The sequence below is a fragment of the Pseudoliparis swirei genome, chromosome 5, assembly GCF_029220125.1.
Source record: "Pseudoliparis swirei isolate HS2019 ecotype Mariana Trench chromosome 5, NWPU_hadal_v1, whole genome shotgun sequence".
Classification (NCBI taxonomy): domain Eukaryota; kingdom Metazoa; phylum Chordata; class Actinopteri; order Perciformes; family Liparidae; genus Pseudoliparis; species Pseudoliparis swirei.
In genome coordinates this window covers 13,565,413-13,583,342 of record NC_079392.1, presented here as the reverse complement: position 1 = coordinate 13,583,342, position 17,930 = coordinate 13,565,413, and the positions used below count along the sequence as shown (strand labels likewise).

At 42.7% G+C, this 17,930-nt stretch overlaps 1 protein-coding gene across 1 annotated transcript; it reads left to right on the top strand.

Annotated features, from left to right (window-relative positions):
• The first annotated feature begins 1,987 nt into the window (after positions 1 to 1,987).
• On the top strand, positions 1,988 to 16,862 carry LOC130194095 (leucine-rich repeat-containing protein 24-like). Its single transcript, XM_056414986.1, has 8 exons — positions 1,988 to 2,034; positions 5,551 to 5,735; positions 6,372 to 6,458; positions 8,239 to 8,430; positions 10,529 to 10,697; positions 11,244 to 11,506; positions 12,420 to 12,995; positions 16,452 to 16,862. Exons 2-8 carry the CDS (start codon positions 5,568 to 5,570, stop codon positions 16,860 to 16,862), a joined length of 1,866 nt encoding a protein of 621 aa, XP_056270961.1. The 5' UTR covers positions 1,988 to 2,034; positions 5,551 to 5,567.
• The last annotated feature ends 1,068 nt before the right edge of the window (positions 16,863 to 17,930 follow it).

Sequence of the window (17,930 nt, the reverse complement as noted above, 5' to 3'; positions counted from 1 at the left end):
GGGACACGTCCCGTGTCCAGCTTTTCATTTCTCTAGTGGAGACACTGGAGAGAAGTTTGGCCTGAAGCACGTTGAGCCTGGTTGCGCCAAGTTCCTCTGGACTGGGACCAGCGCAGGACCAAGACAGACTCTGCCCGGCCCTGAATCCACCTCCTCAAAGCAGCACGCCCACTGCCCAGTCATCCTCATCCTCAATGCCACCACTCGAGCTGCTTCAGTTTCCTCCACGCCCTCCTGCGGAGTCTGCTGTCCAACCAAATGTGAATCCCAGTACGATGCTCGGGCCACAGACGGATCCAGTAACCATCAAACAGACAAAGTAATTGACGAGATTTCAGCATTAGTTTGTAGAAACTGAATTTCAATCATATTTATTTGTATTAGGAGGGTAATGGATATGTTGCAGGTTTATTTTCTTACGAGATGTGACAATATTGAATGTGTAAATGAATAGACGGTTGCATAAACAAACGAGTTAGCAATGAGTCAGTATTTGAAAGTGGAACGTGTGTTTTCACCCATTCAAGTGTGTGAAATAAGGCTTTTCATTTCTGTAGGTCAGAATAACTTCTTGTAATCCTTGCTTTTGTTTTCATAGAAACCACATGTCAGACATTTCTGCCCCTGCTGTCCTCACCAACTGCCGCTCGCACTGGACCTGTGAAGACAGGAGGGAGAGTGTTGGACCACAAGCGGTGGCCGGCCCCCATGAAGGCAGCTATTGAAAACAAAAATATACATATGTATGTATATATATGTATATGTAGACTATTTTCTAATTTTTATTATTATATTAATTATATTGGTTTTAGATATGTGTGTTGTGTTTGTGTGACCGTACACTATGGGCTCTGTGTTCAATATTTACTGTCCCTGTTGTGGTTAATAAATATATTTCACGGACTAAAGTCTAGATGTCTCATTAATATGTGAATCCTTATAATGAACAGTAAATACACATTTAAGTGAAGTAATTAAGTAATTGCAATTAAAATGTTCATAAGTAGGACAACTGTTATATAATAGGTTAATATCCCTACATAAGTAAATAACTTATATAATCTGTCTGCCACTATGATATAATGACAATCAGTAAACATCAAAGTATTATAGACTTTTCTTGATTGATAAATAGCTCTTCATCGTTGATGTGTGGCGTTGGCCAGACTGAGACTCGGACCTGTGTCCAGGAGGATATTTGAGGAGAAGGTGCAGAAACAGCCTCTGTGTTTTCAGCACCTTGGACAACGTTAATAATGCTGCAATTTCATTGGCTGTCAGTGAGTTCCAGCTCTCCACGACCGGAGGAGGCGGGGCTTGAACCGCTGATCCTCTGAAAGACGGCCCGATAACCACTTGGAGATGCCGTTCTCAAGATGCACCAAATTACAAGGGAGGTGGGCTGCTGCGTTCAAGATCAGGTCAGCACAGTCTGTAGGCTTATGGAATATAATAAATCATAAGACACAGACTACAAAAGCTACCATGAACTGTTTTTATGTTGCAATAAATAGGCTACATATGACCAATATACATACCAATAACAATCCAAGTGTAACAATATGTCTGACTGCACGTCACAGCAGCACATGTGGTGCAGATATAGACGTGATCGCTGTTGTAATGCTTTTATTCTGAAAAATCCGCGACGGAAGTGGTTTTGGTGTTGCCACTGGTGGAGCTCAGTCTTGACTGTGGTCCTCCGGATCAGCAGCGTGCACTAATGGAGTGAGAGGCTGCACCGGGACCGGGAGAGCAGATCGGTGAGCAGCTGGATGTTGGATCGCACACCGACGCCTGATCCGTTCAAGCGGCTCGGCTGCTCGACGCTTCCCGCTGCCGCTCGGAGGATGCGCCGGGCCCGCGGTGCTCTGCGCACTGAGGGCTCCTCCAGCTGCTGAGGTTCTGCTCGCAGGTCTCCATCACTGAGAATACACAGAGGGATCCGGATCAAACACCAAGGAGGAGGGAGGGAGAAGGCGTCGTGCGGGGAAGGCGCCACTGTCGGAGTCGATTCCATCCTCTTCCAGCGAGGTATGAAACAACAACAACAACATCATTGGAATGATTTCTTATGATCCTATGTGTACATCTGGGCGGCTGTTGTTCTGCTGCGAGGTCACAAGCATGATGGGCCTGGCCAGTCCTGGATCAAACGTGGTCTCCTGTTGCGGTCTGTCGGGGTGGCTGCAGCACCACACATGGCTTTATTGTACTGTATGTCCATATTCATGTGAATAATATTTTATTTTACCTGCAGGGCTGCTCCCAGCCTCCATATGGCCCCAAGTAACCATTTTAAACCATTAGATGAAACTGTAAAGGATTGCCAAAAATATACATGGTGTAAAACAGAATATTAATTAAGTAATAGCTAAAATATTGACACAAATAAGAGAGAAATGTGAAAGATATTGAAACTACATATTGCCTCTGATACAATGGCCAGTTTGTTGGAAATGCCCCCCTGGAGACCTCTGAAAGGTTATTTTAACCACAACAACTATCTTTTCCTCAACATAACAAATGTTTCCCGAACATATTTCACAATCTATTCCAATCACAACCATCTATTTGAATTCAATACAAAGGATTTGACATAAATTGTACCAATGCTGAGTTTTGGACATTTATTGATTTTCTGTTTGTTTTCTAACGTTGTACTGGACTACATCATACTGAGACATCTGTTCTCCTCCTTTATATTGGGGTGGGGGGCAGAATATTAGAAACACCTCTGAATATAATGTAGCCCTGTCCAAGACCACACTACACATCTTCATATTTATATATATTATATATTTTTCTTTAATTAGGCGGTTTCTCAGCTGTTGTTTTAATTAAGAGATTTTGTTGTGCTGAAATGTTTGATTCACACTGTTTTTAATATCAGCTTTATTCTATATTTGTAGAATTTACTGCTGCATTTTCTATTAACTTTAGCTTTTATCAGATACAAAATCGAATCAAATGTTTGAGTGTTTGAGTACTCACTTGAAACAAACAATGAAACAGTCCCTGTAGATGAATGTTTCTCAGGCAGACGGCAGCAGAACCCTTCAGTGAGTGATGGGACTCAGGAGAAACACAGAAAGGCCTTGATGATAGATTGTGAGATGGAAATCAATGCCTCTCGGCACGGGGGGTTCCCATGGTGACAGGAATTCAGAGACTGAGATGAATATCCAAAAGAGCTCTGATCGGTACCCAGATTGGTACAATGGATGTATTCCCCTTCCTCTTCTTTTACTGCCACTCAAGTATTTTATATCACGCTTTGTGCCCGTGTGCCACACGGTGTCCCCAGTCTGAGCCGTGTCTCCGGTATTCAGGCTGTTCTCATCCAGCGTTTGCAGCCACACACAAACTGTTGCCATGTAATTCTTAGATATACCACAACATAGAATTGTGTATAATCCACTAATATGTACCAGACAAAGGACGGTGGATGGGTCGACAAAAAAACATCTGCCCCCGTGAAGACCGCTGAATAGTACCGGTGCTAAACAGGAAGTCAGCATTGATTTATTTGTCACGGAACTTGTGTACCTCAGTAACGTCACCGATATACCAAAGTAGTATTGTCTTCCTCAACATACCAAAGTGGTGTTGCCTGAACATATTTCACAATGCATTCCAAACATTACCAAGTATTTTACGATCTATTCCTAAATCCTAAAGTTGTTTTCTGTGAAGAAGGAAGTTTATTTTGAGAAGACCATATGTATGCAATGAGCAGATATTTGGCTTTTTAGGATATCATACAAACTGTTGTGCGAGGATACTTTGTTTTATTAATTGGGGTTTTTCAAATCCATGTTATGTATATATTCGTCAAACATGTCATACATTTGTGCGAATATAGTGTACTTTAACTTTGGGTATTGGTACCATCAGGTATGATACCATTATACTCATTTAGTTCATATCGGAGTTCAAGGAACACAGTGATAGAAGAGCCAGCCGACCAGCTGGAAGTGAAAGGGAACAGCAAGATGATCCACTTCCCCACTCACCAGCACTTCTGGGCCCGTTTTCTGTTTCCTGTCCGATTGTCTGCCTTATTCCAGCTTTTCAGAGAAAAGGCCTCTGAACCAGTGTGTCCACTGAAATCCTATTGAGAGAAAAAACTGGGAGGAATATGACGGGCTGAAATCTGCCCTCCGACAAATGAAAGCATCCCAGTTATGATTTGATGGTTGGTCTTAATGCCGCTGTACTCTTCCACCGGTATCTAAGGTCCAGTAGCTTCATGTCCATGACTTCAGATTTCTCTTCTCTTGCAAACACTTGATTGATTTTCACATGGCAATGCTTCCACTTCTGTCATTCGTGCTGGGTCTCAGATCTTACTTTTGACTTTAGTCCACATTTGGCAGTATTTCATGTTAGTTTCCTGAGAGTGCACCAAACATTTACACTGTAAATGGGTTTGTTATTTACTATTTTTAATAATCTTGGCAAAAGGACCATACTTCTAAAAAGGGACGGTGCAGAAAAGGTGAATAACCCCTGAATGCAAAGAAAGCGTCTTTGCTTGAGTCAACAAACCTTTTATGGTAACTGCAATTCAATTCCCAAGTGTTAAAAAAGTATTGTGATGAATTAAAATGTAATTTCCCATTTCAGATTCCTACAATCACATTTTTATTTTATTCAATTCAGGTATATAAATCTTTCAAGATTTATAATGATCACTTTGACTTGTGGAAATCTCTTTATTATATCTAAAATGTAGTTCTGACTATATTATTTTTACTAGTTACTAATTGTAATGACTGTTAAAAAGGCCTTCCATACTACTCGCTACTTTCATTAAAATTAGTAGGTTTAAGGTGAATATTGTTTTATAAAATCTGGTAACAATTTATTGTTCATTATTCATATCATTGGTATACACAGATAATAACACATTGCTCAGGATCCCTTCAATGTGGTCCATAAAGAATGTGACTAAGTGTGTGTACATATTGTGTATGTGCAGACACACAAACTCATTTGTTTTTTCCAGATTCCAGAATTTGTGTTACTCTATTTGTATCGTCAACAAATGTTCAGTTGTGACCAAGATATTTAAGATCATAACATTTTAAATTGCAAAAAAAAGTTGTCAGGGCTGGTAGACAAACTATATTTCTAAATGGCCGTATCATATTGACGTTTCTTGTTTCCCGGATGGACAGAAGCAAAAGGTGTCATGTGAACAGAAAGAACAGTTACATTTTTCATAATTTCTTTCATATTCATTGAATGTGTTGTAACTCTGTAACGCTGTTCATCTGTACACATGACATCTGTTGCTTCCGTCCATCCTGGAGAGGGATCCTCCTCTGTTTCTTCTCTTTTTTCCCCCTGAAAGAGTTTTTTCTGTTTTTTTGGGAGTTGTTCCTGCTCCGCTGTGAGGTCCTGGGACAGGGCTGCATATGTGTACAGACTGTAAAGCCCTCTGAGGCAAATGTGTGATTCTGGCCTCTAGAAAATAAACTGAAGTGAATTGAATAGAAGCTGAGCTCAGTTGTTAATGCAGTGACTATGTTTTCACCTCCTCAGTCCAGGCCGTTTATGTGATGGCTGTGCTTTGGGGGCTTCCTCTCTCGGTGCTTCTTCTCTCCCTGCACACTCCGAGTCGAGCATCTCCGTCCTGCCCTGTGCACTGTCGCTGCTACAGCCTCACCGTAGAGTGTGGGTCCACCAGCCTGACGGACGTCCCTAAACACATCCCTCCATCCACACAGGTAGGACCTCACGCATCAACAGTGAGGTATTATCATTTTTGATTTACTCTTTTGCTCTTTTCGTTCGTTGAGCTCGCAGGAGTGAGTCACGTCAGATTCAGCAAACACTCCTAACTTTAGATAACTGGGCCAGCGTGAACACTATGACTTCCACTTTGCTTGATGGAGCCTTTGTGACAATTGTGATTGGCATAATCAACACCTCAATAATACCATGTAAGGCTTTGCGTCCTGCTGATACGAAACGTAGAACCCCAGTAAACACAAGATGAGGTGGAGAACAGCTGTCCTCACTGACCAGCAGAGGTTTGGTACCCGGGTTAGCAGTCAGAATAGATAGGGAGGAAAACAGTCTGGAACATAAAAAAGACAAGGAAATGGGTGAATGCAGCACGTTGTCCAAAAGTATTGAGAATGTAAGGGTGGATGTGGTATGAAGCCCATTTCACTGAAGAAGAATATATCTTTCCTCAATCCAGACTGATAACAGAATTAAAGAGCAACATACATAGAATGAATGTGCACATATACATACACACACACACGCATACATATAAATCAGAACTCTGAAACATCTACCAATGCTAACCAAACCTCTTCCTCTGTCCATCTTCATCGTGTCTTCTTTGTATCCAGACCATCTTCCTCCAGGACAATGTGATTGGTCAGATCCGCCGACAGGACCTAATTCGACTGCGGCACCTGCACTACTTGTACCTGCAGGTAACAAGAACTCACACTTGCACACACTTACAGTGTTGGACATAGATAACGGCTTCTGACTTGGAACCAGGGATTGTTTATATAGCGTTAAAATGTTCTCATACATATTTCTGTTAAATATTTTTCCATCTACTTATATTTCCATATCCACAAAATTAGAAACGCTATTTATATATATACACTACCGTTCAAATGTTATGGTCACCCAGACAATTTCGTGTTCTCCATTAAAACTTAAACTTTTATTTATCAAATGAATTTCAAAATGAATAGAAAATATAGTCAAGACATTAACAAGGTTAGAAATATAGATTTTTATTTGAAATAGACATTTTGTTCTTGAAACTTCTAGCTCAAATGAAGGCCAGTGTTATAGCTTCTCTCACAAGCATAACTGTTTTCAGCTGTGCTAACATAATGTCACATGGGTTTTCAAGGGCTTCGAGTCATCCATTATTCTTCTAAGGCGATTAGCAAACACAATGTCCCATTAGAACACTGGAGTGATAGTTGCTGGGAATGGGCCTTCATAAACCTCTGGAGATATTCATTAAAAACCAGACGTTTCCACCGAGAATAGTTATTTACCACATTAACAATGCATAGAGTGTATTTCTGATTAATCTAATGTTAACTTCATTGGAAAAAACATTGCTTTTCTTTAAAACGTAAAGATATTTCCAATTTCATTCTTTCTTTTATAAGTGACCCCGAACTTTTGAACGTTAGTGTATATTAGGGCTAATAAATTAGCATATTATGCCCTTAATAAAATCGTAAGAAAGGCCCTCTTAGCATCCAGGATGACTCGAAAAGCTTCGAAAAGTTTGTTATGGTTCATTTGTTATGGTTTATTATGGCAAAATGCTCATACCACTCTGAAGGAAAGCTTTTCTTGCCATGTCTCCAAATCATCTTCACGTTCATCAAAGTCCATTGGTATTATTTACTCTCATAGCATTGTCTAGAAAAGTTGCACACAACTTTTTCATTTTTTGCCAAAGCTGCCACTAGCCAGGAGGTTCAACTCACTGGTGAATCCATGAATGACAGTTTTTTGCCAATTTTTCTTCCAGCCTCAAGCTTATAATATGATACTTTTTTCTGGATAAATGATGTGCGTGATGAGTCTATATAATCTCTGACAGAGAGCATTGTTGGTCCACTTGACTGTTTTCATGTGCCTCAGTAACTAAATGAGCCTCACATGCACTTCCCTGTTCCCAAGGCACAAGGAAGTGACAACACAGGAGAACAATGTGTTGCACATCTTCCTAGTCTGAATGTGCTGACCTCTACTCTGTGTTCAGGGATATCTCAGTTGAGTCATAGATGTAGTTGTGTTATGCTCGCAGCAGATAATATGCCCAGAGCTGAGCTGCAGGCGATACATTTATTTTACTTTTCAAACTTGTAATCTTCAGTCCCACCCAATGTGGACTCAAGTGAGTCCCTTGAGAACATGTGTTAGACTTCACAAAGCTCCCTCTGCAGACAGTAAAGGCTTATTAATACAAAGTCTTCGCATTTTTTCGGCACCTTTAAATAGAAAACCAAATGTGATATTTATATTGACAAACACAAATATAATGTATCTCAATATCTGCATGTGGGTGAAAAATAAGTTCCCAAATTTAAAGGGAACAAAACAGAAGAAGTCATTAAGGCATTGATTGAAATGTTGTACAAATACTCTCAGCAGTAGAAGCTGCAGTTGTTGAGCAATAACCAGACGCACAGATTCTCGTTTGGTCACCCTCTGATGCTCCTCTTCCTCCAGAACAACACCATCGCAGCAGTGGAGCCGGGCTCTTTCCAGAACCAGGGCCAGTTGCTGGAGCTGGCTCTGAACGGGAACCGGGTCCACCTGGTGACAGCTGACATGTTTCAGGGACTTGAACATCTCCGCATTCTTTACCTGGCAGGAAATGACATCACACGCCTACTGGACTACACCTTCCGTGGTTTACAGGTGAGCCATTGTAGCGTTGTTGCTGGTCGCAGATTTAATAAACAATGATTATTATAATGACTATAACTAATTTTTAATTTATATAGCACTTTTCAAGACACCCAAAGACACTTTACATAACATATTTGTCCTAAAAGAAAGGAAAAAAATTACAATAAAAAATAAATAAATAAAAACAATAAGAACATAGAGTACACAATCAAACACTAAAAGCAGTTCTGAACAGGTGGGTTTTGATTTGAATATGGAAGGGTCAGTCCAGTCTCGGATGAGTTTGGGGAGAGAGTTCCAGAGGGAGGGGGCTCTGTCACCCCATGTCCGGTGCTTGGTCCTATGTGGGATGGACAGGAGATGGTCATCAGGGGAGCGGAGCCGACGGGATGGAGCAGGTCGGAGGTCGGAGGGGGGCCCGATTATGGAGGGCTTTGTGAGTGAAGAGAAGGATTTTGTATTGGATTCGTTGTGGGACGGGGAGCCAGTGAAGGTTCTAGAGAACAGGGGTGACGTGATCACAGGAGTGGGATTGGGTAAGCAGCAGAGTTCTGGATGAATTTATTTAGGATTTTGGATGATGTGCCATAAAGATACTATTGTAATAGTCAATCCTGGAGGTGATGAAGGGATGGATCAAAGTTTCAGCAGCAGATGAGGAGAGTGATGGGCGGAGACAGGCAATATTTTAATTGAAAGAAGGCAGTTCTGGTGATTTGTTTGACGTGGTGTTCAAAGGAGAGGTCGCTGTCAAACATGAACCCGAGGTTGCGGATGCGTGGGGAGGGAATCAGAGTGGAGTTGTCGCTGGTGAGGCAGAAGTTGTGACTGGTTTTGGTGAGAGATTTGGTTTCCCTTACACTCTCGATGTACATACAAGGAATTTACAAAATGTATAAATTACTGGATAAATATAAAAAAAGACATTGGAGACAACATAATAACAACATGAACAATATACAACAACAACAGTGACAATGAATGGGAATGTTAGTGCAGAAGGAAAGTGGTGATAGTGCAACCATGTAGATGTGTCTGATTAACTGTTCATCAGTCAGTCAGTGGGAAGAAGTTGTTCCTGTGCCTGGTGGTTTTGGCGTACAGTGCTCTGTAGCGCCCCCCAGAGGGGAGGAGTTGAAACAGCTTGTGTTCGGGGTGTGAAGGAACTACATCTATAGTGATCTTTCCAGCCCGCTTCCTGGTTCTGAAGGTGTACAAGTCCAGGATGGAGGGCTGGCTGGAGCCAATAGTTCTCTCTGCAGACCTGACTATTCGTTGTAGTCTGTCTGTCCTGTTTGGTGGCCGATCCAAACCACAGTGAATGGGGGGCGCTAGTGTTGATATAGTCCGGTTGCTGGATTTGTTTTTTCCCAGCCTCACCTGCTGATTCCTGTCCGGAAGTTACTGATCCACTGACAGGTGGAGGCTGGCAAGCTGAACTGGGAGAGTTTATGCTGAAGTACCTCCGGGATGATGAACACTGAGCTGAAGTCCACAAACAGGACCCTTGCATATGTCCCTGGGGAGTCAAGGTGTTTGAAGCACATGTTGCAGTCCCATGTTGCATCATCCACGACCTGTTTGCACAGTAGGCAAACTGCAGGGGGTCCAGCAGGGGCCCTGTGATGTCCTTCAGATGGGTCAACACCAGAGAGAGAGCAGTACCGAGGCACCATCTTGATATATGGGATGGGATCCAGGATCCAGGTGGAGCTTCTCGTTCCTGTTTAGAAGGAAGATAGCTCCAATGGGGACACAGGGGAGAACTGAGTTGGAAGTCTCACCACTTAGTGCCCTCTGGGTCGTGAGACCACTTATTGAAAAAAATGTATTAGTTCAGAGTGTGTCATGGATATTTCAGGTTCATAAACTCTCGATGGAGGTCCGCTACAGCGTGCTTAGAGCATATGTATGATGTCCATGAAATTTAACACGTTTTGACAATAAACTCAATATGTAGCTATCTATCTATGCACAATGCAATCTCCATGTCCGGTTCAGTGCTGCAGTCGTCTTCATCCCTAGATGAGGCTCCAGAGACTGAACCAGGCAGGCAGAGCCCTTTTGACTGAACACTGGTCATGTTCCATGTACCATGTTTCTGCAGCGCCTGCAGGAGCTCCATTTGCAGCACAACAACATCGAGATGTTAGCAGACCAAGCTCTAGTTGGTTTGACTTCTTTGGCTCTGCTGGACCTGAGTAGGAACAATCTACACACCATCGGCCCTGCGTCCCTGCGACCTCTGGTCAGTCTCCAGGTGCTGCGTATCACAGGTGAGGCTGGAAGACATCGCGAGGAAAACTTTTTAGTTTTTCTTATTTTTCTCTGCAACCTGCACTTTTTCCATTGTCAAATATATTGAGTAATAAGACAACCATTTTCTATGAATAGAGGGAACCAGGCAGGCCAACCCCTTTTGACTGAATCCTGATTATGCAATTAAAACATAACAATAATTCTAATGAATCAGTTTATTTCACATTCTTCCTGAAGTTATTCCTTATGCAGTCAATGCATTTCTCCCTCTGTGGTTAGTTCCAAACCTTTAATCCAGTCATGATAAAATGCAGTTTCCTCATTTTCCACTCGTGAGCCGCCTGTCAATACATATACACTGCTTATGTCTTAGCCTCCTGAGGACACGTCTCACAATGTTTTTTGAGAAGTGAATACGGTGTGTGTGTGTATAAGGTATTTCATACACACACACACACATAAGGTACCTTATACACACAGACACCGTATTCCCTGACAGTCGGTGACATGTCCCCTCCCTGGAGGGGTCCCAAGCTAACCTCCTGTCCTCTGCTCTGCTTTAGACAACCCATGGCGCTGTGACTGTGCTCTCCACTGGCTGAGGAGCTGGATTGATGAGGAGGGCCAGAGGCTGCTCAGCTCTGCAGAACGTCGACTGGTCTGCACTGAGCCGCCACGCCTCACACACCTAAGCCTGGTGGAGGTCCCCCTCAATAGCTTGGTGTGTATTCCTCCACTGGTGCAGCTGGAGCCCAGAAGACTAGCGGTGCGGCTGGGAGAGAGCCTCAGGGTGTCCTGCCATGCCTCTGGTTACCCGCGGCCACAGGTAAGGATACTTACATCAAATACGTATAACTTACATTTGGCAAGTACAAGAGAGTTCAGGCATCTTGCATGTGTAGCTCAGATTTAAAGATTTAACAGAGAAGCATTAAAGCAAGGAAGAGTGCAGCTGACCCCTCTCCCCCTGGTCACAAGCTGTTCGAGTGCCTCCCCTCTGGCAGGAGGCTGAGGTCCATCAGGACCAAGACCTCACGCCACACAGACAGTTTCTTCCCGTCGGCAGTCGGGCTCATAAACAGAGCCCGGTTCCTCCACTGACCCTCATGACCAGAGCCCGGTTCCCCCACTGACCCCCATGACCAGAGCCCGGTTCCCCCACTGACCCTCATGAGCCCGGGTCCCCCACTGACCATCATCACCAGAGCCCGGGTCCCCCACTGACCCTCATGACCAGAGCCCGGTTCCCCCACTGACCCTCATGACCAGAGCCCGGGTCCCCCACTGACTGTTATCTGCAGGACATTTCCTTGCGGTCTCTCCCCTGCACAGCTTTTTATCCTTAATATTTAACATCTAATTTCACGACACTTTAACATACACATTAAAGTACCCTGTCTACAGCACTGTTATCTGCTTGTGCTTTATATTTTATTTCATACCATTGTACATTTTATGTTTAAATTATTGCACTATGTTGACTGTTGATTGAAGTTGATTGTTGGTTATTTGTCTGTCTAATGTACACACCAGCCGCCAAGTCCAATTCTTCATGTGTCTAACACACATAGCAAATTTTTTTTTCGGATTCTGATTAAAAAGGTACACGGTGAGCTGGTTGGATGTACAGTGCGTGTCCAGGAAAGGAGCTGATGACTCTGTTGAGGACATTAGCTCTCTTTTATTGTTATTCATGTGACATAAAACAACTGCTCATGAAACAATGACTGATTTTTCAGGTGACCTGGAGGAAGGCGTCCCAGGGTAAAGTGGTGCTTTCTCCCAGAGGCCTGGTTCAGGAGCTGGGTGCAGGAGGAGGCGGTTTGGCTGGAGGAGAACAACCCTCAGAAGAAGGCAGAGTCAGCCTGCAGAAGACTGACGGCGAGCGCTTTGATCCCGACACTGGCAGTGGCATGCTGTTTCTTAGTAATGTGACTGTAGCTCATGCGGGTTTCTACGAATGTGAAGCCTGGAACGCAGGGGGTGTGGCCAGGGTGACTTTTCAGCTCGCCATCAACTCATCCACTTCCTCTTCCTCCGCTTCTTCCTCCATCTGGGCCTCGTGGTCCCAGGTGTCCTCGCCATACTCACCCTCCTGGCCCAGGCTGAGGAGCCGCGGTGCTGCTCCGGGCTCAGATGTTAGTCGAGAGCCGCTGTACGCACTAGGCAGCATGGCCTTCAGCGCTTTGGGAGCTGCCACTCAAACTGCTATAGCTGTTGGCATCTCTCTGCTGGCTCTGACCGCTCTGCTGCTGGTCGCCATGATCTACAGCCGGCATCGCCAAAGAGAGAAGGAAGCGGATGGAGCTGAGAAGGTGTGTGTATGTTTGATTAAAGGTGAAACACACAAAACAATTGTTTTCTTACACACAGATAAAAGCAGTTTTGGCAACGCATAACATTCTTAAGTTAACACTTGAAACCTTCCCATTGGAACTGATGTAATAATTATTAACTGACAAGAAACTGCTGTGAAGAAGAAGGATATGCCTTAACATTTAATGTCAGCCCGTACAAAATACAATATTAATAGTGTGTAAATTCAAATGTTCCTGCATGTTTGCAAACTGGTAATTAGATTAAATTCAGTTTATTTTGCAAAGCCCAATATCACAAGTTACAAATTTGCCTTAGAGGGCTTTACAGCCTGTACACATAAGACATCTCTGTCCCAGGACCTCACATCAGATCAGGAAAAACTCCCCAAAAAAACAGAAAAAAACCTTTCAGGGGAAAAAAGGGAAAACACTTTCAGAGAGCAACAGACGAGGATCCCTCTCCCCGGATGGACAGAAGCAATAGATGTCATGTGTACAGAAGGAATCATGACAGAGGCATGGACCACATTCAATGGGTATAACAATGTATGTATAATAGTAGGCATGGACCACGATCCAGACCTCCACAATCCTTCAAACAGAAGGAGGTAGAGAGGAAGGGGGTGGGGGGCATCAGCAGAGCCATAGCATCAGACCCAGCCAGGTCCAATAGACCCTATGAGACGTGAAGTCACAAAGACTCCGGGGAAAAAGTAGAGTTATTAATGTCCAATGGAGAGATGTAAATTAATTAAAAGTAGAGAGAGAAGAGGAGATAGGTGCTCAGTATATCCTAAAATGTCCCCCAGCAGCCTATAGCAGCATATCTTTTGGCTGGACCAGGGCAAACCTGATTCAGCCCCAACTATAAGCGATATTGAAGTCTTAAGTCTACTCTTAAATGTGGGGACTGAAGGTGGAAGCTGGTTCCATAAAAGAGGAGCTTGATAACTGAAGGCTCTAGCTCCATCCTACTTTTTAGGACTCTCTGAACCACAAGCCCCACATTTAGTGAGGCAGCTCTCTAGTGGGGCAATATGGTACTACAAGCTCCTTAAGATTTGATGGAGCATCACCAATCAAGGCTCTGTAGGTGAGGAGACACATTTTAAAAGTGATTCTTGATTAGACAGGAAGCCAGTGCAGAGCAGCTAATGCAGGAGTAATGTCATCTCTTTTCTTAATTTTAGTGAGAACACGAGCTGCAGCATTCTGGATCAACTGGAGGGACCTAAGAGACTTACGAGAGCAGCCTGATAATACGGAGTTGCAGTAATCTAGTCTAGAAGTAACAAACGCGTATAACAGTTTTTCTGCATCTTTTTGAGACAAGATGTGTCTGGTTTTTGAAATGTTGCATAGATGAAAAAATGCAGTCCTTGAGATTTGCTTCACGTGGGAGTTAAAGGACAAGTCCCGATCAAAGAAAATGCAGAGATTCTTTACAGTGGTGTTGGATGCCTGGTCAATGCCATCAACAGAAACCACATCACCAGATAATTGATCTATGAGGTGTTCAGGGCCGAGTAAAATAACTCAGTTTGGTTTGAGTTTAAGATCAGGAAGTTGCAGGTCATCCATGTTTTCATGTCTTTAAGACATGCTTGAAGTTTAGCGAGCTGGTTGGTCTCCTTTAGTTTGATCGATAGATATAATTGAGAATTATCTGCATAACAATGAAAGTTTATGGAGTGTTTCCTGATAATATTGCCCAAAGGAAGCATATATAAGGTAAATAAAATTGGTCCATGCACAGAACCTTGTGGAACTCCTTGATTAACGTTGGTGGTCATCGAGGCTTCATTGTTTACAAATACAAATTGAGATCGATCTGAAAAATAGGATATAAACCAACTTAGTGCAGTACCTTTAATGCCAATCGACTGATCCAGTCTCTGTCATAGGATGTCATGGTCAATAGTGTCAAACTTTAATCAGCTATTCGCAGTTTCACTGCACTTAGGTTTGCATGGCATTCTTTATTAGTATAGATGTACAACTTCCTGTTTCATGGTGGTCTCTACATTGTATGGACCACATTTTAGGTCTATTGGATTATATCTGTGGAAGAAAAATATTAAAGTATATCATAAAATATCATACTTAGGTATGTAAAAGACAAACAAATGCCTAAAATGGCATATTAAATATAAATGTCCAACTTCGTGATGGATTTACAGTATTCCTCCAAGAGACTTTTTGAACGTCTCCACATGCTACATAGACCGACAAAACATCATGTTCATTAAGGTTGGGGCTTTTCTTAGCAAACTGGTTAGGGGGTAGATCGGACACCATTTGCAGAAATGTGCAAAGTTTCATCAGTTTTTTGTCTTCTCAAAAATCTGCTTCCTATTTCATTTAGAAGAAATGCATTGCCACGGCTACGCTGTTCATTTATCTTCACGATAAAGCATCAAGGTCTAAACACATTTGAGGTGGATCTGGTCAACCCTCTGGGAGGAGTAAATCAAAGTATAAAACATGTTATTTCCCGTTGCCAGTAGTTGGCGCGATGACCGATTCAATATTTGCATGTATATGTCCTCAGGTTAGACCCTAAACATGCATTATAATGTACGCTCAAGTTACAACACCTTCCTGTTTCATGGCAAAAGGCACTTTTTTTCCACCTCTGCCACATAGTTCCATGAGAAAGGTCTTCAAATTGTATTGACCAAATTTAAAGTTAATCTGGTAAAAATCCGTTTGTCAAGTACACTTCCTGGAAATTATTAAAATTGCCCTAAAATATTACATTCAATAATAAATGGCTGTTGGTTCATAGTGGACCTCCAAGGCGCTTTTTTGCATGTCTCCAGATGTTAAATCTGTCTACCAAATCTCATGCATCTAGTGTGATGGCTGTTTTGTTCAAATGTTCCAAGAGAAGCATTTCAGTTAGATTTTGCCTGAGCGACATAAAATATGTAATGTTCAACCACATCTGAGCAACTTACGCCAAATTGCTAAATTGCAATTCATTTGGAGGAAAAATACAATAGAGCCCTAATAAACATTATGAATACAATAGGGTTGACTGCTTGTCAGTGCTTGGGCCGTAATATTATAGTCAGCAGGGTCAGTCCAGCAGGAGCAACTGGGTTATTGTTACATTTTGTATTGATTGGTATGATATATTATTATACTTTCTTCTTTTTTTTATTATAGAGATTTTAATTTTTCTATTTTGACTGATTGATCCAACTTTTGGTTTACCCCGGGCCAATAGGAGGGGATTGACCCATCATGGGCTTGACTCATAAAAACACTGCTCCCAGACCCTGAGGAGGGGGCTGTAATTGGAGAGGGGGAGCAGAAGACAAAAAAAGTCCCTGAGCACTCGACAGAGGCTGCCATGTGCAGCCCCATCTTACTGCACTGATTAGACTGAACTTGTGTGCTATTCTTTCTCAGTATTGCTGTGTTATTGCTGTACATATTAACTTGCAGGAGGAGAGCATCCTGTACGTGAATGACTATTCCGATGGCCCCACCACCTTCGCCCAGCTCGAGGAGTATCGGGATGAGCGAGGCCATGAGATGTACGTCCTCAACAGGGCCAAGCCTGTGCTGCCTCCTGCTCCACCCACAGCTGTTTCCACCACTAACCTGGGTGGCCCTGTTCCATCTGACACCTCCAGCCACACCCTCTCCTCTGGGCCTTCCCAGAACATGAGTCCCACTCTGGCCCCCAACAAAAAGCTGCAACAGCAGCAGGAGGGCGACATACGGACCATGAGGAGGATGGCGGGGGAGGGAGGGGAAGCCAAGCCTGTGATCACATCCGAGGCAGAAGGGATGTTTCTTAACCACACAGGCCTGTTCATGGACTCCCAGATAGCCTATGAGATCCACTGCTGATGGGGGGCAGGGGGAATCATCCATTCCTTACAGAGGGTCTGTGTGTAAAACAGTAGTTTACAGCAAAGCCTGTCTCATCTCAAAGTCTGAGTCACTGCTGGAATCTACCAGTAAAGGACATAAGTACTCATCACTGTGGAAGGGTTTACTTTCTACGAGTCGAATCCACTATTGGAGAAGGTTTACATAGCTGGCTCACTCTTGGGTTTATTAAATCAAAAGCACCAGGGGACTTTTCAATGGACAAGTTGTGTGAACGTGCACACTAAAGTCGGCTTGTGTGTACATTTCCATTTAAATGCCTGATACTCAAAAACAAACTGAACTGGACTCAACAGAACCCTGTATATGAATCAATCCATCAAGTTCTGAAAGGAAATCATTGAATCATCCATTTCATAAGCATGTAGGAACAGTAGTGTATTTTATAACTTGTTAATGTCTGGCCATGTCTTAATTTATTCTCACAATTTGTAGGTTGCTGAGCATCTGAAGGCAGAATATTTCAGTATGTTTCAGAACGTTTCAGCATACCAGGTCTTGTGCAATAATGATGGCCAGCGGTGGTACATCTACAGGGATGCACATTCTGAACAAGTCCAGATTTGAAATTAAACTGATTCATTTCAACAACAGTTGAATTGTGTAACTACTTATCCAAAAGTTTGGAATATGTTAATTTATCAGATTTAAAGGCCAATTCCTCCATTAATTTGATTCTTAATCTCCCATCATTAAACTAGGATGTTAACACAGTGGTGCTGTATTCAGCAGGCTAAATTATTTAGGATAGATTCACTCAACTGAAGCAAAATACAAAGAAATCTAAATTAAATATTAAGGCCTATTTAGTAGATGGGATGATTATTTAGTATGGTGGCTCTGAGGGCCAAAAACACTGCAAATTAAGAAAACACATTGGAAATAGACACAACAACACACAAACTGCTGCTCGTGAATCATTCATAATGTTGTTCATTGTGTACACATGACATCTATTGCCCTTCGATCATCTTTCGTTGCTCTCCTAAACTTGTTTCCTGTTAAAGAGCTTATCCGATGCGAAGG